Source organism: Helianthus annuus, chromosome 4 (assembly GCF_002127325.2).
Source record: "Helianthus annuus cultivar XRQ/B chromosome 4, HanXRQr2.0-SUNRISE, whole genome shotgun sequence".
In the NCBI taxonomy this organism is placed as follows: Eukaryota; Viridiplantae; Streptophyta; class Magnoliopsida; order Asterales; family Asteraceae; genus Helianthus; species Helianthus annuus.
The window spans coordinates 45,892,010-45,914,745 of record NC_035436.2 but is presented as its reverse complement, the minus strand read 5'-3'; the positions used below and the strand labels follow the sequence as shown (position 1 = coordinate 45,914,745).

The window sequence follows — 22,736 nt, the reverse complement described above, 5'->3', positions numbered from 1 at the left end:
ATTTAGCAGGTCAAAATAGGGGTCCAACTAACCCGTTCAACAATAGTAACTCTAATTGGCGTGCTAACAATTATCGCTCCTCAGGTAACCCCCCTGGTTTTCCGTCAGGTCAATACCAAAGTAGGGGGCCAGGTTTTTATTCTAGTGGGGGGTCGGGTCAAACAGGTCAATTTGCTAGTTCAGGTTCAGGGGGGCAGTTCAGAGGTGAAGGGTCAAACCAAGAGGTTCAACCTAAGAGTAAGGGGTCAGGTGGTAGTTTGTCTAGGATAGAGGACCTTCTTTCCCAATTATTGGTTAAGGATCAGGCTACCCAACGTACCTTAGAGGACCACGCTACGCTCCTAAAGAATAATCATTCAAGCTTCTTAGACCTTCAAAGGCAAGTTGGGGATATTGCACGCCAGTTGCAAGAACGACCTCCCGGTCAATTTTCGGGCAACACAAGGCCCAACCCATCTGGCTCTTTGAAGGCAATTTCAACCCGTAGTGGTAGGACCTTAGGAGAGGTAGTGGGACCCGAGAGTGTTGAGATAGAAGATGAGGACCCCGTAGATGAGGAGATTGAAATGGAGGCGCCTGGTAAAGTGCAACCTAGGTTAATCCCAGAAAGTACCGCACACACTGGGGGGCCTTCGAGTGAGAAGAGTGTAGGAAAGAAACCCATTCACGTTGTCCCATCACCCAATGTTGATATTTCCCGTGCTCCGTTTCCTTCCTGCCTTAAAAATCAAACCTATTCCAAAGAGTACGGGAAATTTTTAGAGATCTTTAAGCAGCTTAGGATCAACCTTCCTTTTATAGAAGCTCTTCAATCAATGCTGAAATATGCAAAATTCCTAAAAGACCTTCTAAAACGCAAGGATAGGTTAGGAGAGGTTTCTAACATCCCCCTTAGTGGAGGATGTTCCGCCGTAGTGTTGAATAAGGTTCCGGAAAAATTGACGGATCCGGGCCTTTTTACTATTCCGTGCTTGTTTGGGAGTGATACCGAGTGTAGGGCCCTAGCCGATCTAGGAGCGAGTATAAACCTAATGCCATATTCATTGTATGAGAGGTTAGGTCTAGGAGAGTTGTCACCTACACGCATGTCTTTGTCGCTAGCCGATAGGTCCGTTAAGTATCCACGAGGCATTATTGAAAACCTTCTAGTCAAAGTAGATAAGTTCGTCTTCCCCGTAGACTTTGTCGTTCTTGATATGGAAGCCGACGAAAAGGTTCCCATCATTCTAGGACGCCCATTCTTGTGTACTGCCAAGGCCATCATCGATGTCTTTGACGGGAAAATCACACTTCAAGTCGGCGAGGAGAGGGTGACTTTCGAGATAGCACGCTCCATGGAACACCCTAGTGGTTCCGATGATCTTAGTAGTCCTTGTCATTCGGTCTATTTCATAGAGTCTTTCTTATCTTGTGTTGACCATTGCTTTGACTATATTAGTGGAGCCGACCTAGTCGAGAGTAGGATAGAGGAGGTAGTTGAGAAGGTAGAGGAGATTGTTAGTGAGAGTGAAGAGGTAGACGAGGACGAGTGGGTCCCTGAAGTGCTAGAATTGAGTGAAATTAAGAGTGAGAGTAAGAGTACTCCTATAGAGAAACCTGCCCCTTTAGAACTCAAGGTCCTCCCGTCCCACTTAGAGTACGCTTTCTTAGGTGAGGGTTCCGAGTTTCCCGTCATTATTTCGTCTAAGTTAGAGGAGGGAGAGAAGGGTAGGTTATTAGAGGTGTTGAGAGTGAATAGGGAAGCCATTGCATGGCGTCTTTCGGATATCAAGGGCATAAGCCCCGCCTATTGTACCCACCGGATACTCATGGAAGATGACTATAAGCCGGTGGTGCAACCTCAAAGGCGCCTAAATCCGAACATGCAAGAGGTCGTTAAGAAAGAGGTTCTTAAGTTGTTAGATGCCGGGGTGATCTACCCCATTTCCGATTCACCATGGGTTAGCCCGACCCAAGTCGTCCCAAAAAAAGGTGGGATGACGGTGATCATGAATGAAAAGAACGAGTTAATCCCTTCCCGTACCGTTACCGGTTGGCGTGTATGCATAGACTATAGAAAGTTAAACGACGCCACCTGGAAAGACCACTTTCCCTTACCATTCATTGACCAAATGTTGGAGCGTCTAGCGGGTCAACAATTCTATTGTTTTCTCGATGGATTTTCGGGTTATTTTCAGATCCCCATCGCCCCGGAGGATCAAGATAAAACGACATTCACATGCCCTTACGGCACTTATGCGTATCGCCGCATGCCTTTCGGGTTATGCAACGCTCCGGCAACTTTCCAAAGATGCATGGTTGCCATATTCCAAGACATGCTTGAGACTTCCATGGAGGTTTTCATGGATGACTTCTCAGTTTATGGCACCAATTTTGAACAATGTCTTTCTAATCTTGATAGGATGCTTAAGAGGTGCATAGAGACAAATCTTATGTTGAATTGGGAGAAGTGTCACTTTATGGTGACGGAGGGGATAGTGTTAGGACACAAGGTGTCGAGAGAGGGCATAGAGGTGGATAGGGCCAAGATAGATACCATAAGTAGATTGCCTCCACCTACTAGTGTTAAGTCCGTTAGGAGCTTTCTAGGTCATGCGGGCTTTTATAGGCGTTTTATAAAAGATTTTTCCAAAATCACACGCCCGATGACTAGGCTTTTAGAGAAGGATGTACCTTTCGTCTTCGACGAGGAGTGCATCAAGGCGTTCGACTTCTTGAAAGAAAAACTTGTTAGTGCCCCGATACTTGTTTCGCCCAATTGGAGCTTACCTTTCGAGCTCATGTGTGACGCAAGCGATTATGCCGTAGGTGCGGTCCTAGGTCAAAGAGTCGATAAACACTTTCATCCGATCTACTACGCGAGCAAAATTCTAAATGATGCTCAAGAGAACTATACCACGACGGAAAAGGAACTCTTAGCCGTAGTGTTTGCGTTTGATAAGTTTCGCTCATATCTCGTGCTTTCCAAAACCACCGTGTTCACCGACCATTCCGCTTTGCGATTTCTGTTTCAAAAGAAAGACGCAAAGCCGCGTCTTATTAGATGGATTCTTTTGCTCTCTGAGTTCGACATAGAAATTAAGGATAAAAAGGGAGCGGAAAACGTGGCCGCCGACCACTTGTCACGATTAGAGGATCCAAAGAGAGAGGAGGTTCGTGAGGATTCCATAGGAGATACCTTTCCCCACGAAACCATAGACTTCGTTAGTGCCGAGGTAGAGGGTTTGCCATGGTTCTCGGATTTGGCAAACTATTTAGCAACCGGAGATCTTGTGAGGGGTATGTCCTACCAACAAAAGAAAAAGCTTCTTAGGGAGGCTAGGAAGTACATTTGGGACGACCCTTACCTCTTTAGGATAGGTGGAGATAGAGTGCTTAGGAGATGCGTTTCAAAGGAGGATGGTTTAGACATCCTTAGACATGTGCACGAGGGTTTAAAAGGAGGCCATCACGGGGCGAATGTGATGGCACAAAAGGTATTTGATAGTGGGTTTTATTGGCCAACGGTAGTTAAGGATGCCGTAGAGTTTGTTAGGACTTGTGACCGTTGCCAACGTACCGGCAACATCTCATCCAAGGATGAAATGCCTCAAAATCCCATCCAAGTCTTGGAAATCTTTGACGTATGGGGCATTGACTTCATGGGACCTTTCCCATCCTCTAGTGGGAATAGGTACATCCTCGTGGCCATTGACTACGTTTCAAAGTGGGTCGAAGCTCAAGCTTTGCCCACCAATGATGCCCGAGTGGTGGTGAGATTCCTTAAGAAGCTATTCACGCGTTTCGGAGTCCCTAAAGCTATCATAAGTGACCGTGGCACGCATTTTTGCAATTCCGCCATGGAAAAGGCACTTGCACGCTACGGTGTCACTCATCGTCTTTCCACCGCGTACCACCCGCAAACTAGTGGCCAAGTTGAGAATGCTAACCGAGGGGTGAAGAGAATCTTAGAGAAAACGGTAGGAAAAAGTAGAAAGGATTGGTCGGAAAAGCTCGACGACGCTTTGTGGGCATTCCGTACTGTCTATAAGACATCGTTAGGAACAACACCCTTTATGATCGTGTATGGCAAAGCTTGCCATCTTCCGGTAGAATTAGAGCATAGCGCATTGTGGGCATTAAAAACCGTAAACCTTGACCTTACCGAAGCTGCAAGGAGGAGATTCTTCCAGATTCATGAGTTGGAAGCATTAAGGGATGCCGCCTATGAAAGATCATGGAGTATCAAGGAGAAAACCAAGGCATTGCATGATAGGCGGTTGCGAGGTTTGAAAGATTTTAAGGTAGGTGACAAAGTACTTTTGTTCAATTCACGGTTGAAATTGATAGCAGGAAAATTGAAATCGAGATGGAGTGGCCCGTATGTGGTGAAAGAAGTGTTTCCATACGGCACGGTTGAGCTATACGATGAGGTAGACAAAGGTGTGTGGAAGGTAAACGGTCATAGACTGAAACATTACTTGGGAGGTCCTATTGATACTACTGAAGAGGAAGAAATTCCTCTAGAGGACCCACCTACCTTCATCGATCAGTGAGCGCGAAAAGCTTCGCGTGTAGAGTATGTACCGTTTGTAAATTTCTTATTTTTTCGTGTTTCTCGTAGTTTTTCGGTGTTTCTTTTGTGTCGTTGAGAATTTTGCAGGTTTCATCACCGATACAGAACGGAGACGGCATGAGAAAAGAGGTCCCAGGTAAGTGTCTTGGACACTTAGAATCATTTTTTGAGGGTTTTGGATGGGTTAGGAAACTTTCAAAAAATTTTCTAAGGCATGGAACCAATTTTTGGACGAAACATTCTGTGAAAAACGATGCCTCGCGCGACGCCTAGGCCCTTCGCGTCACGCGAGGGCTTAAGGTTCAAAAATAAAATTATTCTGACCCGCCGCGTTACGCGAGGCCCCCAGGGGTACCCAACGCGTCACGCGACGCTCTGTTGAACCTTTTAAAATCGTTTCTTTTGAACCTATCGCTGCATTTGTTCCTTTTTCCCTTTTCCAAACCCTAGAACGCGAAATTGAACTAAAATCACCATAACTCACTCATTTCTTCACCAAATCACTCCGTTCTTCTTCCTAAATCACCACAATCACATTCCCCACAATCTTAACCATCTATTTCACCTGATTTCACGCTCCATTTTCACGTTTTTGGGCAAATTCGTGTGCAAAAAGTTCAAGACTTCATTTTTCTTGTTCAATCCGATTCCAAGGTATGTTTTCTGTAATTTCTCACTAGTAGGTAACTTTATTGCTTTGCTTTAGTGTCGGGTCAGTCATGTCTTGTTTTAGGGTTTGTGTAGGGTCTTAAAGTTAGAATTTTTGAACTTGTTCTCATGTTAGTGGTATGCGGGTGGTTATGTTTGGATGTTTACATACGAATTGGGTCTGCGGATGGTTTGGGTTGGTTTGCTTGAGGTTGTTTGACACTTGTGGGGTATGTTTGGACTACTAGGCGTCACGTTTGAGCTTTATGGGTTTGTTTGGGTATAACTATGAATTTTTGCTAAAAAAAATATAAGTTTTTGAACTGATTTTTGAAAATGAAGTTAGTTTTCTAAACAGATTTTGTTGCCACCAAAGTTGTGTCAAGGTTTAAAATGTCAAACTCTCACGTGTGTTCGCCTCAAGTGTGGGGATATTTTGGCACTTAAGCTTAATTGAGGACAATTAAAGTGCCGGGAGGAGATAATGTACATTGAGTCGTAGGTCGTTCGAGTCGTTGAGTTTAGAAGTGTCTTTAGGATAGTAGTTTGAGTCTAGTGTCGGGTTTACTTATATGCATGTACAAGTTCACAACTTTTTGCCCGTACTCAATCTCCATTCGGGTAGAATGATGTGTAACTTAAGCTTTTGTAAACGGTAACCCATATTTTCGAAATTAGCCGCGAATGAAATGCTATACGGCTATTTCTTAAATGTTTTTATTTCATAAAAAAAAAGATAAAAACACAAAAAAATTTAAAAAATTAAAAAATACCAAAAATAGCTTGTGATACTAACAATCTGCATTATTTTCTTGTCAAATATTTCTTGTTTTGCAGATCATGTCAGGTGCAGGTTCCTCGTCAAACCCAAGGAAAAGAAAAATTAAGTCTTTGTCGCTAGCCGATAGGTCCGTTAAGTATGCACGAGGCATTATTGAAAACCTTCTAGTCAAAGTAGATAAGTTCGTCTTCCCCGTAGACTTTGTCGTTCTTGATATGGAAGCCGACGAAAAGGTTCCCATCATTCTAGGACGCCCATTCTTGTGTACTGCCAAGGCCATCATCGATGTCTTTGACGGGAAAATCACACTTCAAGTCGGCGAGGAGAGGGTGACTTTCGAGATAGCACGCTCCATGGAACACCCTAGTGGTTCCGATGATCTTAGTAGTCCTTGTCATTCGGTCTATTTCATAGAGTCTTTCTTATCTTGTGTTGACCATTGCTTTGACTATATTAGTGGAGCCGACCTAGTCGAGAGTAGGATAGAGGAGGTAGTTGAGAAGGTAGAGGAGATTGTTAGTGAGAGTGAAGAGGTAGACGAGGACGAGTGGGTCCCTGAAGTGCTAGAATTGAGTGAAATTAAGAGTGAGAGTAAGAGTACTCCTATAGAGAAACCTGCCCCTTTAGAACTCAAGGTCCTCCCGTCCCACTTAGAGTACGCTTTCTTAGGTGAGGGTTCCGAGTTTCCCGTCATTATTTCGTCTAAGTTAGAGGAGGGAGAGAAGGGTAGGTTATTAGAGGTGTTGAGAGTGAATAGGGAAGCCATTGCATGGCGTCTTTCGGATATCAAGGGCATAAGCCCCGCCTATTGTACCCACCGGATACTCATGGAAGATGACTATAAGCCGGTGGTGCAACCTCAAAGGCGCCTAAATCCGAACATGCAAGAGGTCGTTAAGAAAGAGGTTCTTAAGTTGTTAGATGCCGGGGTGATCTACCCCATTTCCGATTCACCATGGGTTAGCCCGACCCAAGTCGTCCCAAAAAAAGGTGGGATGACGGTGATCATGAATGAAAAGAACGAGTTAATCCCTTCCCGTACCGTTACCGGTTGGCGTGTATGCATAGACTATCGAAAGTTAAACGACGCCACCCGGAAAGACCACTTTCCCTTACCATTCATTGACCAAATGTTGGAGCGTCTAGCGGGTCAACAATTCTATTGTTTTCTCGATGGATTTTCGGGTTATTTTCAGATCCCCATCGCCCCGGAGGATCAAGATAAAACGACATTCACATGCCCTTACGGCACTTATGCGTATCGCCGCATGCCTTTCGGGTTATGCAACGCTCCGGCAACTTTCCAAAGATGCATGGTTGCCATATTCCAAGACATGCTTGAGACTTCCATGGAGGTTTTCATGGATGACTTCTCAGTTTATGGCACCAATTTTGAACAATGTCTTTCTAATCTTGATAGGATGCTTAAGAGGTGCATAGAGACAAATCTTATGTTGAATTGGGAGAAGTGTCACTTTATGGTGACGGAGGGGATAGTGTTAGGACACAAGGTGTCGAGAGAGGGCATAGAGGTGGATAGGGCCAAGATAGATACCATAAGTAGATTGCCTCCACCTACTAGTGTTAAGTCCATTAGGAGCTTTCTAGGTCATGCGGGCTTTTATAGGCGTTTTATAAAAGATTTTTCCAAAATCACACGCCCGATGACTAGGCTTTTAGAGAAGGATGTACCTTTCGTCTTCGACGAGGAGTGCATCAAGGCGTTCGACTTCTTGAAAGAAAAACTTGTTAGTGCCCCGATACTTGTTTCGCCCAATTGGAGCTTACCTTTCGAGCTCATGTGTGACGCAAGCGATTATGCCGTAGGTGCGGTCCTAGGTCAAAGAGTCGATAAACACTTTCATCCGATCTACTACGCGAGCAAAATTCTAAACGATGCTCAAGAGAACTATACCACGACGGAAAAGGAACTCTTAGCCGTAGTGTTTGCGTTTGATAAGTTTCGCTCATATCTCGTGCTTTCCAAAACCACCGTGTTCACCGACCATTCCGCTTTGCGATTTCTGTTTCAAAAGAAAGACGCAAAGCCGCGTCTTATTAGATGGATTCTTTTGCTCTCTGAGTTCGACATAGAAATTAAGGATAAAAAGGGAGCGGAAAACGTGGCCGCCGACCACTTGTCACGATTAGAGGATCCAAAGAGAGAGGAGGTTCGTGAGGATTCCATAGGAGATACCTTTCCCCACGAAACCATAGACTTCGTTAGTGCCGAGGTAGAGGGTTTGCCATGGTTCTCGGATTTGGCAAACTATTTAGCAACCGGAGATCTTGTGAGGGGTATGTCCTACCAACAAAAGAAAAAGCTTCTTAGGGAGGCTAGGAAGTACATTTGGGACGACCCTTACCTCTTTAGGATAGGTGGAGATAGAGTGCTTAGGAGATGCGTTTCAAAGGAGGATGGTTTAGACATCCTTAGACATGTGCACGAGGGTTTAAAAGGAGGCCATCACGGGGCGAATGTGATGGCACAAAAGGTATTTGATAGTGGGTTTTATTGGCCAACGGTAGTTAAGGATGCCGTAGAGTTTGTTAGGACTTGTGACCGTTGCCAACGTACCGGCAACATCTCATCCAAGGATGAAATGCCTCAAAATCCCATCCAAGTCTTGGAAATCTTTGACGTATGGGGCATTGACTTCATGGGACCTTTCCCATCCTCTAGTGGGAATAGGTACATCCTCGTGGCCATTGACTACGTTTCAAAGTGGGTCGAAGCTCAAGCTTTGCCCACCAATGATGCCCGAGTGGTGGTGAGATTCCTTAAGAAGCTATTCACGCGTTTCGGAGTCCCTAAAGCTATCATAAGTGACCGTGGCACGCATTTTTGCAATTCCGCCATGGAAAAGGCACTTGCACGCTACGGTGTCACTCATCGTCTTTCCACCGCGTACCACCCGCAAACTAGTGGCCAAGTTGAGAATGCTAACCGAGGGGTGAAGAGAATCTTAGAGAAAACGGTAGGAAAAAGTAGAAAGGATTGGTCGGAAAAGCTCGACGACGCTTTGTGGGCATTCCGTACTGTCTATAAGACATCGTTAGGAACAACACCCTTTATGATCGTGTATGGCAAAGCTTGCCATCTTCCGGTAGAATTAGAGCATAGCGCATTGTGGGCATTAAAAACCGTAAACCTTGACCTTACCGAAGCTGCAAGGAGGAGATTCTTCCAGATTCATGAGTTGGAAGCATTAAGGGATGCCGCCTATGAAAGATCATGGAGTATCAAGGAGAAAACCAAGGCATTGCATGATAGGCGGTTGCGAGGTTTGAAAGATTTTAAGGTAGGTGACAAAGTACTTTTGTTCAATTCACGGTTGAAATTGATAGCAGGAAAATTGAAATCGAGATGGAGTGGCCCGTATGTGGTGAAAGAAGTGTTTCCATACGGCACGGTTGAGCTATACGATGAGGTAGACAAAGGTGTGTGGAAGGTAAACGGTCATAGACTGAAACATTACTTGGGAGGTCCTATTGATACTACTGAAGAGGAAGAAATTCCTCTAGAGGACCCACCTACCTTCATCGATCAGTGAGCGCGAAAAGCTTCGCGTGTAGAGTATGTACCGTTTGTAAATTTCTTATTTTTTCGTGTTTCTCGTAGTTTTTCGGTGTTTCTTTTGTGTCGTTGAGAATTTTGCAGGTTTCATCACCGATACAGAACGGAGACGGCATGAGAAAAGAGGTCCCAGGTAAGTGTCTTGGACACTTAGAATCATTTTTTGAGGGTTTTGGATGGGTTAGGAAACTTTCAAAAAATTTTCTAAGGCATGGAACCAATTTTTGGACGAAACATTCTGTGAAAAACGATGCCTCGCGCGACGCCTAGGCTCTTCGCGTCACGCGAGGGCTTAAGGTTCAAAAATAAAATTATTCTGACCCGCCGCGTTACGCGAGGCCCCCAGGGGTACCCAACGCGTCACGCGAAGCTCTGTTGAACCTTTTAAAATCGTTTCTTTTGAACCTATCGCTACATTTGTTCCTTTTTCCCTTTTCCAAACCCTAGAACGCGAAATTGAACTAAAATCACCATAACTCACTCATTTCTTCACCAAATCACTCCGTTCTTCTTCCTAAATCACCACAATCACATTCCCCACAATCTTAACCATCTATTTCACCTGATTTCACGCTCCATTTTCACGTTTTTGGGCAAATTCGTGTGCAAAAAGTTCAAGACTTCATTTTTCTTGTTCAATCCGATTCCAAGGTATGTTTTCTGTAATTTCTCACTAGTAGGTAACTTTATTGCTTTGCTTTAGTGTCGGGTCAGTCATGTCTTGTTTTAGGGTTTGTGTAGGGTCTTAAAGTTAGAATTTTTGAACTTGTTCTCATGTTAGTGGTATGCGGGTGGTTATGTTTGGATGTTTACATACGAATTGGGTCTGCGGATGGTTTGGGTTGGTTTGCTTGAGGTTGTTTGACACTTGTGGGGTATGTTTGGACTACTAGGCGTCACGTTTGAGCTTTATGGGTTTGTTTGGGTATAACTATGAATTTTTGCTAAAACAAATATAAGTTTTTGAACTGATTTTTGAAAATGAAGTTAGTTTTCTAAACAGATTTTGTTGCCACCAAAGTTGTGTCAAGGTTTAAAATGTCAAACTCTCACGTGTGTTCGCCTCAAGTGTGGGGATATTTTGGCACTTAAGCTTAATTGAGGACAATTAAAGTGCCGGGAGGAGATAATGTACATTGAGTCGTAGGTCGTTCGAGTCGTTGAGTTTAGAAGTGTCTTTAGGATAGTAGTTTGAGTCTAGTGTCGGGTTTACTTATATGCATGTACAAGTTCACAACTTTTTGCCCGTACTCAATCTCCATTCGGGTAGAATGATGTGTAACTTAAGCTTTTGTAAACGGTAACCCATATTTTCGAAATTAGCCGCGAATGAAATGCTATACGGCTATTTCTTAAATGTTTTTATTTCATAAAAAAAGATAAAAACACAAAAAAATTTAAAAAATTAAAAAATACCAAAAATAGCTTGTGATACTAACAATCTGCATTATTTTCTTGTCAAATATTTCTTGTTTTGCAGATCATGTCAGGTGCAGGTTCCTCGTCAAACCCAAGGAAAAGAAAAATTAAGTCTTTGTCGCTAGCCGATAGGTCCGTTAAGTATCCACGAGGCATTATTGAAAACCTTCTAGTCAAAGTAGATAAGTTCGTCTTCCCCGTAGACTTTGTCGTTCTTGATATGGAAGCCGACGAAAAGGTTCCCATCATTCTAGGACGCCCATTCTTGTGTACTGCCAAGGCCATCATCGATGTCTTTGACGGGAAAATCACACTTCAAGTCGGCGAGGAGAGGGTGACTTTCGAGATAGCACGCTCCATGGAACACCCTAGTGGTTCCGATGATCTTAGTAGTCCTTGTCATTCGGTCTATTTCATAGAGTCTTTCTTATCTTGTGTTGACCATTGCTTTGACTATATTAGTGGAGCCGACCTAGTCGAGAGTAGGATAGAGGAGGTAGTAGAGAAGGTAGAGGAGATTGTTAGTGAGAGTGAAGAGGTAGACGAGGACGAGTGGGTCCCTGAAGTGCTAGAATTGAGTGAAATTAAGAGTGAGAGTAAGAGTACTCCTATAGAGAAACCTGCCCCTTTAGAACTCAAGGTCCTCCCGTCCCACTTAGAGTACGCTTTCTTAGGTGAGGGTTCCGAGTTTCCCGTCATTATTTCGTCTAAGTTAGAGGAGGGAGAGAAGGGTAGGTTATTAGAGGTGTTGAGAGTGAATAGGGAAGCCATTGCATGGCGTCTTTCGGATATCAAGGGCATAAGCCCCGCCTATTGTACCCACCGGATACTCATGGAAGATGACTATAAGCCGGTGGTGCAACCTCAAAGGCGCCTAAATCCGAACATGCAAGAGGTCGTTAAGAAAGAGGTTCTTAAGTTGTTAGATGCCGGGGTGATCTACCCCATTTCCGATTCACCATGGGTTAGCCCGACCCAAGTCGTCCCAAAAAAAGGTGGGATGACGGTGATCATGAATGAAAAGAACGAGTTAATCCCTTCCCGTACCGTTACCGGTTGGCGTGTATGCATAGACTATCGAAAGTTAAACGACGCCACCCGGAAAGACCACTTTCCCTTACCATTCATTGACCAAATGTTGGAGCGTCTAGCGGGTCAACAATTCTATTGTTTTCTCGATGGATTTTCGGGTTATTTTCAGATCCCCATCGCCCCGGAGGATCAAGATAAAACGACATTCACATGCCCTTACGGCACTTATGCGTATCGCCGCATGCCTTTCGGGTTATGCAACGCTCCGGCAACTTTCCAAAGATGCATGGTTGCCATATTCCAAGACATGCTTGAGACTTCCATGGAGGTTTTCATGGATGACTTCTCAGTTTATGGCACCAATTTTGAACAATGTCTTTCTAATCTTGATAGGATGCTTAAGAGGTGCATAGAGACAAATCTTATGTTGAATTGGGAGAAGTGTCACTTTATGGTGACGGAGGGGATAGTGTTAGGACACAAGGTGTCGAGAGAGGGCATAGAGGTGGATAGGGCCAAGATAGATACCATAAGTAGATTGCCTCCACCTACTAGTGTTAAGTCCGTTAGGAGCTTTCTAGGTCATGCGGGCTTTTATAGGCGTTTTATAAAAGATTTTTCCAAAATCACACGCCCGATGACTAGGATTTTAGAGAAGGATGTACCTTTCGTCTTCGACGAGGAGTGCATCAAGGCGTTCGACTTCTTGAAAGAAAAACTTGTTAGTGCCCCGATACTTGTTTCGCCCAATTGGAGCTTACCTTTCGAGCTCATGTGTGACGCAAGCGATTATGCCGTAGGTGCGGTCCTAGGTCAAAGAGTCGATAAACACTTTCATCCGATCTACTACGCGAGCAAAATTCTAAACGATGCTCAAGAGAACTATACCACGACGGAAAAGGAACTCTTAGCCGTAGTGTTTGCGTTTGATAAGTTTCGCTCATATCTCGTGCTTTCCAAAACCACCGTGTTCACCGACCATTCCGCTTTGCGATTTCTGTTTCAAAAGAAAGACGCAAAGCCGCGTCTTATTAGATGGATTCTTTTGCTCTCTGAGTTCGACATAGAAATTAAGGATAAAAAGGGAGCGGAAAACGTGGCCGCCGACCACTTGTCACGATTAGAGGATCCAAAGAGAGAGGAGGTTCGTGAGGATTCCATAGGAGATACCTTTCCCCACGAAACCATAGACTTCGTTAGTGCCGAGGTAGAGGGTTTGCCATGGTTCTCGGATTTGGCAAACTATTTAGCAACCGGAGATCTTGTGAGGGGTATGTCCTACCAACAAAAGAAAAAGCTTCTTAGGGAGGCTAGGAAGTACATTTGGGACGACCCTTACCTCTTTAGGATAGGTGGAGATAGAGTGCTTAGGAGATGCGTTTCAAAGGAGGATGGTTTAGACATCCTTAGACATGTGCACGAGGGTTTAAAAGGAGGCCATCACGGGGCGAATGTGATGGCACAAAAGGTATTTGATAGTGGGTTTTATTGGCCAACGGTAGTTAAGGATGTCGTAGAGTTTGTTAGGACTTGTGACCGTTGCCAACGTACCGGCAACATCTCATCCAAGGATGAAATGCCTCAAAATCCCATCCAAGTCTTGGAAATCTTTGACGTATGGGGCATTGACTTCATGGGACCTTTCCCATCCTCTAGTGGGAATAGGTACATCCTCGTGGCCATTGACTACGTTTCAAAGTGGGTCGAAGCTCAAGCTTTGCCCACCAATGATGCCCGAGTGGTGGTGAGATTCCTTAAGAAGCTATTCACGCGTTTCGGAGTCCCTAAAGCTATCATAAGTGACCGTGGCACGCATTTTTGCAATTCCGCCATGGAAAAGGCACTTGCACGCTACGGTGTCACTCATCGTCTTTCCACCGCGTACCACCCGCAAACTAGTGGCCAAGTTGAGAATGCTAACCGAGGGGTGAAGAGAATCTTAGAGAAAACGGTAGGAAAAAGTAGAAAGGATTGGTCGGAAAAGCTCGACGACGCTTTGTGGGCATTCCGTACTGTCTATAAGACATCGTTAGGAACAACACCCTTTATGATCGTGTATGGCAAAGCTTGCCATCTTCCGGTAGAATTAGAGCATAGCGCATTGTGGGCATTAAAAACCGTAAACCTTGACCTTACCGAAGCTGCAAGGAGGAGATTCTTCCAGATTCATGAGTTGGAAGCATTAAGGGATGCCGCCTATGAAAGATCATGGAGTATCAAGGAGAAAACCAAGGCATTGCATGATAGGCGGTTGCGAGGTTTGAAAGATTTTAAGGTAGGTGACAAAGTACTTTTGTTCAATTCACGGTTGAAATTGATAGCAGGAAAATTGAAATCGAGATGGAGTGGCCCGTATGTGGTGAAAGAAGTGTTTCCATACGGCACGGTTGAGCTATACGATGAGGTAGACAAAGGTGTGTGGAAGGTAAACGGTCATAGACTGAAACATTACTTGGGAGGTCCTATTGATACTACTGAAGAGGAAGAAATTCCTCTAGAGGACCCACCTACCTTCATCGATCAGTGAGCGCGAAAAGCTTCGCGTGTAGAGTATGTACCGTTTGTAAATTTCTTATTTTTTCGTGTTTCTCGTAGTTTTTCGGTGTTTCTTTTGTGTCGTTGAGAATTTTGCAGGTTTCATCACCGATACAGAACGGAGACGGCATGAGAAAAGAGGTCCCAGGTAAGTGTCTTGGACACTTAGAATCATTTTTTGAGGGTTTTGGATGGGTTGGGAAACTTTCAAAAAATTTTCTAAGGCATGGAACCAATTTTTGGACGAAACATTCTGTGAAAAACGATGCCTCGCGCGACGCCTAGGCCCTTCGCGTCACGCGAGGGCTTAAGGTTCAAAAACAAAATTATTCTGACCCGCCGCGTTACGCGAGGCCCCCAGGGGTACCCAACGCGTCACGCGACGCTCTGTTGAACCTTTTAAAATCGTTTCTTTTGAACCTGTCGCTGCATTTGTTCCTTTTTCCCTTTTCTAAACCCTAGAACGCGAAATTGAACTAAAATCACCATAACTCACTCATTTCTTCACCAAATCACTCCGTTCTTCTTCCTAAATCACCACAATCACATTCCCCACAATCTTAACCATCTATTTCACCCGATTTCGCGCTCCATTTTCACGTTTTTGGGCAAATTCGTGTGCAAAAAGTTCAAGACTTCATTTTTCTTGTTCAATCCGATTCCAAGGTATGTTTTCTGTAATTTCTCACTAGTAGGTAACTTTATTGCTTTGCTTTAGTGTCGGGTCAGTCATGTCTTGTTTTAGGGTTTGTGTAGGGTCTTAAAGTTAGAATTTTTGAACTTGTTCTCATGTTAGTGGTATGCGGGTGGTTATGTTTGGATGTTTACATACGAATTGGGTCTGCGGATGGTTTGGGTTGGTTTGCTTGAGGTTGTTTGACACTTGTGGGGTATGTTTGGACTACTAGGCATCACGTTTGAGCTTTATGGGTTTGTTTGGGTATAACTATGAATTTTTGCTAAAAAAATATAAGTTTTTGAACTGATTTTTGAAAATGAAGTTAGTTTTCTAAACAGATTTTGTTGCCACCAAAGTTGTGTCAAGGTTTAAAATGTCAAACTCTCACGTGTGTTCGCCTCAAGTGTGGGGATATTTTGGCACTTAAGCTTAATTGAGGACAATTAAAGTGCCGGGAGGAGATAATGTACATTGAGTCGTAGGTCGTTCGAGTCGTTGAGTTTAGAAGTGTCTTTAGGATAGTAGTTTGAGTCTAGTGTCGGGTTTACTTATATGCATGTACAAGTTCACAACTTTTTGCCCGTACTCAATCTCCATTCGGGTAGAATGATGTGTAACTTAAGCTTTTGTAAACGGTAACCCATATTTTCGAAATTAGCCGCGAATGAAATGCTATACGGCTATTTCTTAAATGGTTTTTATTTCATAAAAAAAGATAAAAACACAAAAAAAATTTAAAAAATTAAAAAATACCAAAAATAGCTTGTGATACTAACAATCTGCATTATTTTCTTGTCAAATATTTCTTGTTTTGCAGATCATGTCAGGTGCAGGTTCCTCGTCAAACCCAAGGAAAAGAAAAATTAAGTATCGTGGGAATGACAGGAGAGTGTATGCCCGGATTGAAAGGTTGGTTGATCATCCGATGTTGGATTTTGAAGAAGATACCGAAGAAAGGGTAAAGCTCAAAAAGTATGTGGTAACTCAGACTTTGGAGCATCGTGTCATAGACTGGGAATGGTTGCAAAGTATGGGAGCAAGTGAGCGGGTGGCAGAGTTGTTAGGACCGAGGTTGAGGATGGCTATGGATGCTTGTGACGAGACGCAATATACCGAGCTTACTATCGAGTTTCATTGTACCTTCCATCACAAAGAGGGTGCTTTTTCTGAAGCTAATGCGGTATCGTTTTCTTTGGGTAGAAATCTTTATGAGATGACCATACCTCAGTTTGGAGTGGCGTTGGGTTTGTACTCTCCGGAAGAAGTGGCAACGGAGGAGTTCATTAATGGTTTAAGGGGTGTGTTTAATCACCCTCGGCCCAAGTGTTTGAATTCGGTGGATTTGGAAAGATTTTGGGATACAATTGCGTCTCAACCATTCTCGCGTACGAACCTTATCACATCGGTTCGTGATCCTATATACAGGTATAATTTGAAGATGTTGGCGACGACAGTTGTATCGAGGAAGTCGGGGGAAAACAAGGCGAATTGGTTGGATATTTTTGCATTGATGTGCATGGTGGAGAAGCGGAACTGGAACTTGGCTAGTTTCTTTGCATGGTTGTTCAATAGGCCTCGTCGGGGAGGTAAAAGGGCTGATATGGATCTAGGCTCTTACATAGCTAGGTTGGCGAAGAATATCCGGGCCCTTACAAAGTACAAGACTGAGCAGATGAATCTGGGTATGCCAACGGTTCGATGGGATGTTGTGAACCTACAGTTGGCAGGTATTCTTACACACTCGGATCCACCAGAGTGGAACTTCGAGGTTGGTGCTCCTCCGCCACGACAGCCGGCACCTCGACAGAGGCGTGAGATTCCTCCACAGCAGCCAGTTAGACCACCGAGACCCGACCCGTTCACTCCTGAGGCTGCTTTTGACTACACGCAGCAGAGGGTTGATCAGATTGAGAGCAGGATACGGGTTGACCACCAGTGGACCATGCAGAGCCACCACCGACAGGACGACATGCTTAGGTACATGATGTCGGGTATGTTACTAAATGCTCCGATACCTCCACCCTTTGCAGGATTACTACCTCCACCAGTTTATGGAAGTGAGCAGCAGACCCCGTACGTTTATGGTCAGTATCCGGGGTATGACCAGTGGGGAGGTCAGAGTGGTTATGCTTATAGTGGTCAGTTCGGGTGGCAGCAGGCTGGCGGTTCAGGGACGCAGCAGATGGAGGAGGATTCTGAGGAGGAGTGATGTAGCAGACTGCAGCAGCATATATATCCTTTCATGTTTTATTTTATTTATGCTGTTTCTGTAGTTCGATATGGTTGTATCTGCTAGACATATTTTTATTTTCTGTTTGAACTTGGGATGTTGCTACGATGAACGTTTGTAGAAGTATGCTTGTTATGGTACTTATGTTAGGTTGATGATGTGGAGCCGCTTTCCGTTCGTGTGAGAGAGAGTTTGGTATTATTTGCTGAGCACGTTCGGTATTGGAGGGCTTATGTGGAAACGACTGGCACTTTGACAGTCTCACATATTAAGTTAAGTCGTTTTCCTTCTTGTTGTTGTTGTATTTTTATTTTTATTTCGTCGTCTAGTCTAGTTAGTTAGTTCGTTATTTATTTAGTAGTTTTAGGTAGTGTCGAGTCGTGTTTTCTTTCTTGCATTAGGGACAATGCAATCTCTAAGTGTGGGGATGGGAATACATGTAAATAATCGAGTCTTAATTATAAAAATCCAAAAAAATTAAAAAAATTGAAAAAATACAAAAAAATTTTTGAAAAATCAGAAAATGTCTTTCGAAATAAAAAGAAGTTTGCAAAAAAAAAGCGGAAAATGATAGAAAAGAAAAATTTTTGCTTGGGTTCGAATAATAATAATATGAGATTTAAATAAATCGAGCTTGCGTCTAGTTAGGGATATGTGGATAGGCACGGGTTTGTTTTAAGTCCCTTTGAGCTAATATACCTTAATTGTCGGTCCGCTAGTGGGTTTTCGCCTGGGAGATATGGGAAACTAAAACTGCCAATAATAGTATAAGGGGCACCGTTATAAGTTAAAATTGTTATAGTTTGTGATCATGTGAAAAATATGAAAAAAAAAAGAAAAAAAAAGTGAGCTAGAAACTAAATGAAAGTAACACAGGTCTATGTAATCCGAGTTGGGGATAGCGACTCTACAGCCGGAATGCCTCTGGGATGTGTGAAATCGAATTGCCGATTAAAAGTACCGAAACCTAAGTAATCTGTGGTTGGGGATAGCGACTCTACAGCCGGATTGCCTCTTGGTTAGGGAAAGCATCGTCTAGACTCACGAGAGAAAAAGAAAAAAAAGAGCAAAAAGCAAAGCAAAAATAAAAAATAGAAAAAAAATTGATTGTAAACTCTCTTGGTTTTGATATAAGACGGTTGGGAATTGGTCAAATGATCGTTCTTTTAGTCCTATAAGCTTGAGGCGGGAGTAGGTGGACTGTTGATTCTAGTGTGAGACCCTAGGTGGATTGACCGCACTTAAATTAAATTCACATGATAAGGGTTTAGGATTGGATTCGGGTTTAAAGTGGATAAAGTATATTCGCAATCGCAGCTAACGCAAGCCTTGGTTTTAATTAATTATACCTATAATTTTCGACCCAAGTGAATATTTATCTCTGATTCCGTTGCATAATTCTTTTTCGAGGACGAAAAAAGAGTAAGTGTGGGGATGTTTGATGTACTGCAAAGTACATATGTTTATAGTGTATATTTAGGTTAGTTTTCAGTCGTTTAGCGTCTAGTTTAGGTTAGAACTGCGATACTGCTGACGTTAAGCTTTGATTTCAGGTCCCGTAGCTTAAAGTGTTGAAAAACGAGCAAACCGAGCAGTTTGGAAGAAAATCGGGATTCGTACGCGCGTCGGGAAGAGCTGGAAGCTGATCAGAATAAAAAAATAAAAAAAAATATATATATGGGAGGCGCCGCGTGACGCGACACCCCCTAGGCGTCACGCGACGGGTGCTGATTTCCGGGAAAATTAGGGTTTTGTTGAATTGAATGAAAAGAAACTGAACACAACTCTGGATACGAATCAAAAAACCCTAGGACGAATTTCGGAGGTGATTTTGAGCATTCTGGAGTATTTTGCCGAACGAGAATCATCCGGTTGAAGCTTGGATCGTGAGAGTGAAGATCTTTTGGGTTTTATCTCCCGGTGTTCCTTATTTTCGCGTTTTCGATACTTTACGATGAATTCTTGTTTTGAACTTGTTTTGTTTGTTTTGAACATCATGTTTCTTGGCTAGACTTTAGATACTACCTAGATTTGATGATGGTTTAATTTACTTATGGATCTTTTAACGGTTTTTATTGAATTGATTATGGATTGACTTCGAAAGTAACGTGTTCTAGATTTTCTGATTTGGTGCGTGTGCGTATTTACTTTTGATTGTGGATTGTTTACTGTTTCACATAGATTTTGGTGGATGTATTTCACATAATAGATCTGTGTTGATTATTTGTATCCTTGCGGGTTCGGGTGATCTTTGGGTAAATCGGCCGATAGCCTTAGAAACAGTAATTAAAATATAACTAGAAGTAAATATTCTGCTTAACTTGTCGCTGAGAGGCTCGAGTTAGTTATTAGGTTGCGGTGCAGTATATAGCTAATTGAGATTTTGAGAGAAGTCGACGTTAGTTCCCTAATTGCATTTGTGTCTAGTAAACCAAGTCAGAACCTAGAATTGCCTTAGATTGTCGCGCTGAGAGGTAGATAGTCGTATTAGGGCACTTTTAGAGTCGTTAGAGGACTGAGAGGAAATCTAACAGTCGGTAATCATAACAGCCTTGTAGGGTTTCCTAGGTTTCTTCCTGAGAAGGGTCGGGAAGTCTTAGCATTGAAATACCTTAAGGTTTAGTATTTTACGATCCCGGCTCCATACATCAATAAAACCGTTAGAAGTCCATTAGTAGTTAAACTGGATTCAAGTCTAGGTAGTCCTTAATCGCATCTGAATTAAAACCCTAGTTTCATTCGTAATTTAGTTTAATTTCAATTTAATCACAATTTTAGGATTTTAGTAACCCCCCCCCCAAACACAATATTTGTTTAGTCGTGTCAGTGTCTAGTCTAAGTTTAGTCGTTAACGTAATTCATTAGAGTCCTTGTGGGTTCGACATCCGGACTTACTTTTCTGTGCTAGAGTCGACCGGTACACTTGCCGGTGAGTAGTTTAGTCAGGTTAAAGAGTCTAGATTTTTATTACTTGAGTCTTAATTTAGGGTAATTTAGTTTATTTAGTTGAACTACTTTTTCCACATCAATGCGCTGGTTACACGGATCGATTTCAAGGGGGTGGGACGAGCAGGTATCGAAAATTACATGTCGATGCCTGAGACGGGGTTTCTTATTGCCCAACGATACGGTGTGATTGTTCACACCTTCGACATTCGTGGGAGCGATACAATTTTCCCTCTGCTGGGCGGGCCAAACGAAGCTGAGGAACCTCACCTGGTAGTTGCGGTTGTGTTCGTCGACAATGGGCATTTCATACATGTAGAGCTTGGAGGTTGTTATCCAATGCCTCCCCCAAACCTACTCTGGACAGCGAACAGAACAGAGCGCGCAGCAGCCTGGCATACATTATACAGGGATCAGATCAACACGTACGAAATGCTTACGTATCGTGCCCCTGACCTTAATGTAACCCCATATGTTCACGATGTATCTTAAATGTGTTTAATAATAATCACGTTTGTGTTTGTTCAATATACGCGTCACATCACGTTAAAAACCGAATGTCACCGACACGACCCAATCAGATTCAATACGCACTTGTACGACCCGAAATGACAATATACATCATAATACTACAATTAATGAAAAAATACGTCATGTTCATGTACGGTAGGCGGCTGATACACATAACACTTCTCACAGGAGTACTTGTGCTTTCAAACCTAAATGATACGAGATAACGGAATAAGACATCACACGTAACCGATTTAATCCGGAACTTGCAGTATAGTCCATATATATTAAAAAATGATGTATAATGGAAAAAACGGAAAATTTAGACTATTTATCGACGCGTTTGTGAATTAAAAACAATTTTAAAAAATTTAAAAAATGCCCAAAACGCCCCGCTATGGTCATAACGCAGCGTTTTGGGCCAAAAGCGCCACGCTATGGCCATAGCGGGGCGCTTAGGTCCCTCGTTATACACTGAAGCGGGGCATCTTCTCCCCCACTTCACCCAAACACAAAAAACACACACTAAGGTGTGATCTCACACAGTCGAGCCATTTTCGGAGATTTTTCGAGCTTTTCAACCTCTAAAAGGTGCGAGGTAAAACCCTTAATCGTTTTGCTTTCACACATTTTGATTGTTGATTGTTGATTGTGGCTTTTGATCCTGCTGTTGGGTTCTGTTCTTCAGAATGAAGAACCAAAGCGCCGCGCCGAGGCCAAAGCGGGGCGCTTTGGTTCATGTTTATTTTTTTTTTGTTATTTGTTTAATTATTATTAATTGTTTAATATTATTTGTTTATTAATATTTGTTTAATATTATTTGTTTATTAATATTTGTTTAATTATTATTAATTGTTTATTAATATTTGTTTAATATTATTATTTATTTAATTATTATTAATTGTTTATTAATATTTGTTTAATATTATTATTTGTTTATTAATATTTGTTTAATAATTATTATTTGTTTAATTATTATTAATTGTTTATTAATATTTGTTTAATATTATTATTTGTTTATTAATATTTGTTTAATATTATTATTTATTTAATATTATTTGTTTAATGATTATTATTTGTTTAATTATTATTAATTGTTTATTATTATTTGTTTAATTATTATTAATTGTTTATTAATAATTGTTTAATATTATTATTTGTTTATTAATATTTGTTTAATATTATTATTTATTTAAAATTATTTTTTTAATATTATTTGTTTAATATTATTATTTATTTAATATTATTATTTATTTAATATTATCTGTTTAATTATTATTAATTGTTTATTAATATTTGTTTAATATTATTTGTTTATTAATATTTGTTTAATATTATTATTTATTTAATATTATTTGTTTAATATTATTTGTTTAATTATTATTATTTGTTTATTAATATTTGTTTAATATTATTATTTATTTAATATTATTTGATCAACGTGCAGGGATGGATTTATCCGATGAGGAGATTGTGCATATGGAGGCTGAGGGAGAGGTGGGGGACGAGGAGGAGCCGGCATGTCCGTACCTGCAGTTTCCGATGGGGTCACGGGCGAGGGGGAGATACGCTAGGTTGCGCACCATAGAGATTGAGGAGCATGTAGGCATAGACTGGGAGCTGCTGAGTAGCTTGGGAGAGGTCGAGCGGGCGCGTGAGATAGTTGGGCTAGATACTCCTTGGTCGCGCCTATTTGAGTTAGCGATGGAGGACTCGTACCCTGAGCTTACGGTCGAGTTTCTTTCTACGTTTACATACGCGCCGCATCCGGCGGATTACGTGGAGGACTCTGCTTTTCCAGTCCACGAGGTTACATTCCGTCTC

At 42.3% G+C, this 22,736-nt stretch overlaps 1 protein-coding gene across 1 annotated transcript; it reads left to right on the top strand.

Annotated features, from left to right (window-relative positions):
- The first annotated feature begins 1,266 nt into the window (after positions 1–1,266).
- On the top strand, positions 1,267–17,435 carry LOC118491480. The gene is made up of 10 exons (XM_035989299.1): positions 1,267–1,310; positions 1,439–1,670; positions 3,018–3,402; positions 3,526–4,282; positions 7,153–7,865; positions 12,159–13,480; positions 13,853–14,437; positions 14,608–14,695; positions 15,176–15,213; positions 16,044–17,435. Exons 1-10 carry the CDS (start codon positions 1,267–1,269, stop codon positions 17,433–17,435), a joined length of 5,556 nt encoding a protein of 1,851 aa, XP_035845192.1.
- The last annotated feature ends 5,301 nt before the right edge of the window (positions 17,436–22,736 follow it).

What these genes read in the sequence shown, in the direction of transcription:
- LOC118491480 (XM_035989299.1), top strand. Translation starts at nt 1,267, where the DNA reads ATGTCTTTGACGGGAAAATCACACTTCAAGTCGGCGAGGAGAGG. An exon ending in GTGAGGGTTCCGAGTTTCCC is followed by an intron (nt 1,671 to 3,017) that starts GTCATTATTTCG and finishes CTGTTTCAAAAG; the next exon opens with AAAGACGCAAAGCCGCGTCT. An exon ending in TTGTTCAATCCGATTCCAAG is followed by an intron (nt 15,214 to 16,043) that starts GTATGTTTTCTG and finishes CTTGTTTTGCAG; the next exon opens with ATCATGTCAGGTGCAGGTTC.